General features: G+C 44.5%; 1 protein-coding gene across 2 annotated transcripts in view; it reads right to left on the reverse strand.

Annotated features, from left to right (window-relative positions):
• The window catches only part of LOC121595502 (breast cancer anti-estrogen resistance protein 3 homolog), a 30,999-nt gene extending 22,723 nt beyond the window's left edge, over positions 1-8,276 (reverse strand). The window contains exons 1-4 of one of the 2 annotated variants that reach the window (XM_041919531.1): positions 7,259-8,276; positions 5,916-6,101; positions 304-432; positions 57-197 (exon numbers count right to left, since the gene is read on the reverse strand). In XM_041919531.1, coding sequence (XP_041775465.1) covers positions 57-197; positions 304-432; positions 5,916-5,958 — 313 coding nt within the window. In that variant the 5' untranslated portion in view covers positions 5,959-6,101; positions 7,259-8,276. Of the gene's footprint in view, positions 1-56; positions 198-303; positions 610-5,915; positions 6,102-7,258 lie in introns of both variants that reach the window. The other variant, XM_041919530.1, reaches the window with a different exon arrangement.
• Between the last annotated feature and the right edge of the window lie 550 nt (positions 8,277-8,826).

The raw sequence follows: 8,826 nt of genomic DNA on the forward strand, positions 1-8,826 counted from the left end.
CTCAAGCAGGGGACCGCAAATCTTCAAGTTACACCACTTCATCAGAGACGACCTACCTTGCACTAGCTTCTCCCGCAGCGCCACCAAACTGCTGACGATTCGGGCCCGGTGCGCGTTGTTCCGTATGCCGAGCTTCTTGATGTCCGACTCGCTAAGAAACAGCAGCTCCTCCACACCCTTAAACGAACGGAATTTATCTGTCCGGCAACCAAACCGTACGAGGGTGAAAAGAAAGGGGAGACATTTAATAACTTTACAAATACAGCCGGGTAGGTTTGTCCAAAGCGTTACTTGTCCACTTACCACCGTACTCGGCCAGATCGAGCCGCTGCAACCATTCGCCCAGCTCCATGTGCGGCAGCGAGGTGATAACCAGGGCGGCATGCTTCTTCCGGCGGCTGGCCGTACCGAACTTGTAGCTCCAGGAAATGCCTTCGAAAGCGGAAAGCACACTTTGTGAGCGGAACAGTGACATTTTCGTAACGGTGTTAGTGTTCTTTTGCGCTTTTTTGAGGGGATACGACAAGATTCCGACACTTCCCAATCGAAAGAATTCACCCACTAAACACGGGACACGGTCACGCACAAACACGATAGCGGGCACATGTGCTACAATCGCAACACAATGGGGCAATTGTGTGCCAAGGGAGAGAAAGAGAGAGTGGAGAGCTGTTGCTTAGGCAACCTTTTTGGTGGCTTATTTATCTCTTGTTTATGACTATGCACTTTGTTCTACTATGTTAATACTTCCCAATAGAACGAACACACATTAAGGCACAATGTTTAAATTTATGGCCCAAAATTTTAAATTGTATAAAATTTTCATTCCATCACTATTTCAAACAGGCATTCTTCTAGCTCACATTTTCATAGAGCAACGTATTCTCCAATTGCGTCACTAAACCAATTCAAAAACATTCTTTAACACTTTTCAGACTGATCAATCTCTCGCAACCAATTTGCATACTACTTCTTTTGCATCATATCAACAGCATGACAGGTTTGCAAATTCCACTTCATCCACCGAACACCGATAGCCAATGGTTCACGTCGCGTCTATCACTCCGGCACACCCGCCGTACTCGAATGTCGACTTGCAACTGAAGGAACGCACCGTCTTCGCGCAACGCGCGTTCGCGTATACGCTCAATTAAAAGCGCTCCGCAAAAGCAGGAACACGAAGCTGCTACACACGCATCGCTCAGCTGACTGCGCCCATACCAACAACACGCAGCTGCGCGCGTACAGCACGCGCTCGCACCAGTCCACAACGGTGGTCCTGAAAGTGGCCAGCGAGAAGTGAAGAGGCACCCCTAGCGGTTTGTCTTACGTTTGCAAAACAGCGCGTCGGCACAGTTGCCTTTAATTTGTTGCCTATGCATATTCCTTACGGCAGCGCTTTAAGTGAGAGCTTTTTTCCTCCTGGCTTGTGCGAAAAACGGGCAGAAAGCCCTTGGCCAGCGAGTCGCGCACTGTGTGTGTGTGCGTGGGAATTGACGTTATCAATCAATCGATAGTTTATGCTCACTTTGCTGGACAACATCGAAGAGCGAAGAGCCCAGCCGAAGAGTGTGTGTAGTCGAGGCATTATCGCGGCATATGCAAAAGTGGGCAGTAGTTTCAAATGGGAAAATTTACATATTTTACATATTTCTCGCCGGTACTCATTAGGCTGGCCGGAATCGGTGTGCCGGGTAGGACGGCTTTTTGGGTCGGCTCACATCTTAAAGCATACGGTAGATTTACATATTCGATTAAAATAAGGTTTTTTTTTCAGTGCGGCTTTCCAAAAAACAATATAAATTGTGTAGCATTATAAAAAAAATATTATTTTTATATAAATATGTTTAATAAGAAGTGGGCGATTTGATAAAGTTCCCTATCGCACGCATCCCCTACCGCTCTTTATTGCTTTTTAACAGCTTAATACCGCAGCGACTCGGTGGTCTAATCGATTACTACAAGCTCCTAACTGACCGGACGTGTTTCAATTCCCATTTGGATCCGAGCTTCTGTATCGCAAGAATCAGATCATATGTTGTATGTTGTCCACATAATGTTAAATAGAGCTTTTTGTAGTAAAGCCTCATACAAAGACAACTAATTACCAAAAGACGTTTACAAAGAAACTGCATAAAACACACAGTTGCACAAAAAATGCCTTTCAAAGTTGGTTCAAAAATTTGGACAGACAAACATAAATTTCCCTCCGTGTCAATTTCGTTAACAATTTCCGTTGCGACACGCGGAGAAGGGGGACGCGCTCAATAAACCTTGCAAATGGATTATGCCTTCTCTTCTTCAACCAGTGCCGCATACATTCGTACATCCTGAGAGATAAACATTCGGGCATATATAACCGTTAATGCTTCAGCAAGCCCGTGCTGCTGCACAAAGTAGCATTGGGGTATGCATTCCCAACCGAAACGGGGGGCACACAAAATTAAAAGGCAAATTATGATATGGCCGCGTCAATATGCAGCCAGCCCTCCCAATATGGCTAAACGGATGGAGAAGAAGGACGTTGGTTTCATTGCGTGTCTCTCACCATCTTTTCATCGTGTTCAAAAAGCTCGCCCCGTCAGCTTATTGATGCGAATGAAAGGGGCAAAAGGAAATGCACCTCAAAAAACTGCAGGACAATGAGCAGAACAACATTGTACAGATACGTCCCAAATGGGTCGCAAATAACAAAGAAGAAAGAGAGAGAGAGAGAGAGAGAGAGAGAGAGAGAGAGAGAGGGAGGGAGAAGGGGAATGTGTTTGTAAAAAAAGCTTTTCATCCAGTCGCTGCCCCGGTGCATCGAGTGGGCGAAACGATGAATGAATTGGAATTGAATGGGGTAAGCGTGTTGTAGTGTTCCAACCTGTCCTTTTGCTGTCCGAGGCTACACCGAAACATAAAGCCGATGACGTGGGGGAGGGGTGGAGGGGGGGGTGCTTACAAACTCGTTCCGATGTAATTCCCACTGTGTCAATATTGTTTGGAAATGAATGATTTGTGGAAGGAAACCCCCTTGGGAGAAACTACAGCGGGAAGCTCCACAGGGAGCAGCAGCAAAGCCGTTTGTGGGAATGTTTTGTTCAATGATACAGGATTTATGCCACAATTTTGTAGCGCACCTCTTATCAGTGCGTGCCGTTGATAAGAGGACGATAAAGCATATGTTCCAACTATCGCCCAACTACCTGTTATCGCGCTACTTGGAGCTAGGATGTTGGTTTGCAAGCTACCAGATAGCACGATAATCATGGCTCACTGGCTAATCGATAGACCTTGATTTGATACTGAATACGAAGCTCGTTTGTGCCCGATAATGCGTGATGGCAGTGATAAACCGATATCACGTAGAAATGATAAAAGAACTGTGCCAACTGTGGATTAGCCAACGGTTTTTTGAGGCTCTAAGCAGACTAAGAATAAAAACTATGCAGAGAATGGAATGTAGGTCAGAAGCAATTGCATAACTTTAGGCGCTTTTTAGTATTGCTTATATTTCATGCTTATTTTACCTTTTTTTTGTATTTTCTTCCAAAACTTCACAATTTCAAAAATAATTGGTGACTTTCAAGATGAACAATTTATGCTACAAAATCATCTAAAAACAATAAAACCACAAAAGTAAATCGATTGAGCTTGAATGCGTTGGGATTCGTTGAAGTTTAATTGCACTTGTTTCGTTTCTTAACGTTCTTCTCATTTTTTTTGCACTCCAATCCAATCAATACCCACTCCACACTCACCAACTGCAGGCATACTAAAAGGTTGCAAACCGGTCATTTTATTAGTGCGAGGCTCGTAATTGAAATTAAAATGTACGTTAAACATACGCGTTGCTATAAAACGGTGCGCGCTTTTGCACTTCATTGATGGTTGGCGCAGTGGTTGCGGAACGCAAACAAGCGTAAATTAATAAAACGCACACACAAACACACACTCTTTCTCTCTACCGCGTAAATTATGTATTCATCGCCCAAACCGGGGCCAGAATAGCAAGAACGCGCATTTCGTTCTTTACTAACCACATAAAACATGCTCAACACACACAACTAACCCGCTTTCTCTTCTGCACCGTTTGCGGGATCAGTGCATCGCGTGAAAAACAAAACAAAAAAAAGGCAGCAAGTGCTCCTTTTCTCTATGCTTTCGCTTTCGATAATAAAATGCGTATCGTCCAGTATACGGCACACTTGCAAACCCAACGCGTGGCCAACGAAGAACGTGTCGGCACAACGGCACAAATGGGCCATTGGCACCGGCACCAGCGCTCTCGGTGTGGAGCACGATCGATTAATTATTTAAATCATTCAATTGCCCCTTTTTTTCTCTGTTTTCTTGTAGCCTCATATGCCCGCAACAGCATGCATGCACGCAGTTCTTCATTGCACCATGGCATCCAGAAAGCGGTTGTGTGTGTGTGTGTGTGTGTGGGTAGTTGCAGTAGTTATTCTTGTACGGGATTGGTCAGTGCTCGGTGCGAAATATGGGCCTGGCTGGCTGGCGACCCGGCTACACTCGATGGCCTGTCAATGATCGCGAGCGTGTGCACATTCCTGGCGTTTGCATACATTCCTTCAGCAAGGACTGCAAATCTGTGCATTGGGGTCTGATGGTGCCTGGTGCACTTTCAGTTTTTATTATGTATCAATTGCACGGACACACGTTGCATTATTGTGACAGTTTGGCAGTGCAAAATATGGAATTTTATAAAAAATCAAAACAAAAAAGCGCAACAATATCCCTGCTATGCATAAGCATATACAATTCTGCATTCCTTATTTATGCGGGCGCACATTCTAAAGGAGGGCTTTTTAATTAAATCTCGAGCCCGATTAAAATGCAACACCCCCGTCGCGACAGTTCGTACATTCGCGAGTTTGTTTGTGTGCAGAAGCAATATTTTATGTGCTTTAACATCATTGCTCCTAATGAAGCGCAGTTTAATCTAAACTTGTTGTACACTTCATATTAAACCCTTGTGTGACAATGACAGTTGAACGAGTTATCACACAAAAGATGCCTTTTATTGGCTTTCATTATCAATTAAATTGATTTATTTTTTTTTATTGTCACTCTAAAATGTTGCTCGAATTGGTAAAAAAATCGTATTATTCTATTTTATCTTCAAGGGTTAACATACACTTCCCTCCTATCGTCGATGAGCAAAATCCACTCTCAACATCTCTAACATCGTGTTGTTTGATATCGCGTTCTTGTTTTGCTTTAATCTCTCTCCCTGTCTCTCCTTTATCTCTACTTCGTTTACATGCTTCTTATAGAATGTTATCCACCCCTTTCGATGCTCTCTCATTCTCTCTCTCTCTCTCTCGCTTCCTTCTCTATTCTATTTCCCCGCATACACACATAAAACCACTTGGTGGAATAGCTAAACGAAACTGATTATGAACGTTCCCCTGTACGGCAATCAGCCGGGTAATTAAGATAAATGGAGCCGATATGCTGCACCAGAACCCACCGATGATGATGATGATGGTGATACCTTCCCCCTTCGCATACGATTGCTTGCCTGAAATCGGTGTGAAATCAGACTAGACTAGAAGTCGTTAAAACTGAGCTTCAGCTACCAATATTATAAAAAAACGGGGTAGATATGTGTTTCACATGCACGTATTTTGCATACAGATACAAGAAGTTGCAATATGGAGGGGAAAAAAAAAACCCCCCCCCCCCCACCCCGAAACACGCAAACACTGGAAACGAACTAGTACCATTGAACTAGTTTGGCAAGTTTTGTGGAGATAATTTCACTAACCATACAGTTGGTGGAGGTGGTTCAGAAAACTAATTAACGCCAACCCGCCGGTGAAGTGTGACTGTTTGGCTACGAATGCGTGTATATATCCGATTTGAGGCACTAAGAACCGCGACCCTGTACCACGGGAAAAAGAACTTACTCTGCGAGCGTCGTTTATCCAGTTTGCTGGTGGTTTTACCCATCTTTGTACGTCTCCTTTTAGCCTTATTAATGTACACCGCCGTAATCAAATCAAAGCCATGTCCCGCAAGATGATCCACTTAGCATGGGCGACCGTTGAGCGTGACGACCTGAGGGCTCGTGAGGCGCTGGTTCTTGTCTTGTTCTGCAAACAAAAATGAAGAAAAATGTTCCATGAAATTGGCAGCACCACTGCCCTTAAACTAATATCCTTTCCAGTTCCGTACTGGTGCAAAGCGTACATCTCATTTGTTTCATCCCACCGGCAAGTGCTAAGCGGATTACTTCCTTGAGCTTCCGGAGCACTCGGAGCGTCCGAAGTTATCACCTTCTAGCACATCTTAAAGCATCAAAGATGGAACGATGATGATGATGATGATCAGGTCAGAAAGCACGTTGCCAAAACAGAACAGAAAAAACCGGTACCGGGACCGGGGTTTTGCTTCCAACCAATCCAAATCACCTGTTTATCTTCATTCCCGGGTTGATGAGACCGCCTGGATTGACTGGATTTGTTTCATCTAATGTGCAGCGTTTGTGCTTTTGTGGCTGCGTTTCTGAATATTTAATGAACCTCTCCCGAACAAATGATGTCACGAACTGGTTCCTGTGTGGTGGTAGGAGTGCAGAACTGAACAAACAGTTCCTCTCCGGGGTGCTAATCTCAAAACCTTTCCGATGCTTGTCCACAACATCTTGGGACGAATCGCCTCAACTTTACGCACATTAAGTAATCATGAACGATGTGCTGCGTTTGTTCAATGGCGTTGTGTCTTTGGGGGGGGGGGGGGGGGTGGGAAAGGGGTAAGGTTGCTGAATTCGGAATGCTTTTTTGGGGGAGCGAAGATGGTGGAATAGTTGTGTGGGTTGTATCTACTATCGGATTAGAGCTTGCTTGCGTTAGCAGGTACTTCCTTGTATGGACGCAGCTTGTTAGCTTGTGGCTTTAGTTCGTTAAGCTATTCTCTTTGAGGTCTGCATATGGTTGATCTGAGCGAGGAAAAGTTTGAAGCGGGTGTGAATTATTCAAGTTTTCTTCTTTTTGGCATCCAAATGTATGTCTTTTTTCTAGAAATTGAGCTAAAATTGATTTTTTTTATATATCAAATACTCCACTGTTTTAATTTTGTTTTAATGTCTTTCCTTTAAATCCTTCAGCTAATTAAAAACCTCATAACAGTCTCACTCTGACACCTCAGCAACACTCACGATCACGCATGTCCTGGACCGGACCGTCACATACACACAACGTCCATTGTTTCTGCTACTAATGACGGCATACCAAAGCACTCACACACTTACCAATTCACTTCGATTCGAATCGAACCAATCGTGCGCCAATCGTGTGTCTGGGATCAGTTTGTGTGCCCCAACCGCTCGTGTCGATCTGTTTCGAATGCCTCCTTTGCAAACGGCACGGGAATGTGTTGCCGCTCTAGCCACAACAGACAAGCTGCATTTGAACGCACCACCCTGCTCCTGGACTGCAGTTTAATGCAAATTTAATGACCTCCACCAACGGCTCTCAAACACTGCAATTGAAACTGAACGGCGCGTGATCGTTTACGAGCGCCCTGGACTGTGTGGCGTGTGTATGGCCAGAGAAATCTTCAATTGTTTACCATTCCACGTACGTAATGTTAAGATGCTGAGATGAATTTCTAACGAAAAAGCAAAACACATCGCTTGGGTTCACTGTACACTTTAAGAACACGCACTTGAATGCAGCTTATGTAGCAAGAGGCACTTCTTCACAAGCGAAACTGATTCATTGGATCTTCTCATCTAGTCGGCCATCTAGAGACAATCTCATCTAGTTGGCCACGACAGTAAGACCCCTTTGCAGTATTTGCCGATGTATATCTGCACAAATCACATGATGGACAGAATTGCCACTGCTTCGCCAATACTGTCCCCAGTAGCATTGCGTGCTTATCACTGCTTATCGGACACTGAACATCTTGGAGGGACCTTCACAACCTTCCAGTTTCACCAGCACCGCTTGGGACGCTTGAGCAACACACTGCTTCAAAGCCAATGCACCGACGCACTACGCAGAACACCAAGAACACTTCACACATTCTTATCAAGCTTCTGCGCAAAACATTTGTAATGTATTGTGAAACAGCATTTTATGGCATCCGAAAAAACACAAACTCTGGGCACGGAAATGTATCAAACAACAAGCTACCGCTACTACCGCTTTCGAGTGTACACGGTTGGGCACAGAATGATGCGGCAGTGCAGTTTGGTGCGTTACCTGTCACGACGACCTCACATGCACGCGGCGATGACAGCTGTGGTGCGCGTGTGGCTCATTGACGCGTCCGAACCGGTACTGCGTTCTGGGTGGCGATCGTGGGGAACGCCTAAGTCGCTGGGAGTGTGCGCACAAGTCTCACCCTCCCGACAGCCGGTGACGTCATGAACTTATCGTGAGGGTGTGCTGAAATCGTGCTGGGGTAGCACGTTGATGTTTGAGCTCGGTTAGAGTGGCTGAGCTTAGGATGGGTTTGATTTTTATTATTTTTTTTTGTTAAATTTGATTAAATTAAAATTATTATTACTATTATTATTACTATTACTATGTTATTATTTGATTGAAATTCACAAAGACTTTCTACGACATTTGTAACGCAAACTACACAAAAATTGATATAATTGCCATAAAATATGCAATCTTTGGAGTAACATGTACTAATACTTCCTTACACTTTTCAATCCATTCACGTGCCAGTAAAAACCGCCCATTGTGTTGGACCAACAACACCCGCAATGGGCAAACTTACCTCTTCTGACCAACACCCTTCAAACCTTCCGCACTTGCTTATCATCAACCCTTAGCACACCTTCGACCACCACGCTGCACC

The sequence above is a fragment of the Anopheles merus genome, chromosome 3R (genome assembly GCF_017562075.2).
Source record: "Anopheles merus strain MAF chromosome 3R, AmerM5.1, whole genome shotgun sequence".
Lineage (NCBI taxonomy): Eukaryota > Metazoa > Arthropoda > Insecta > Diptera > Culicidae > Anopheles > Anopheles merus.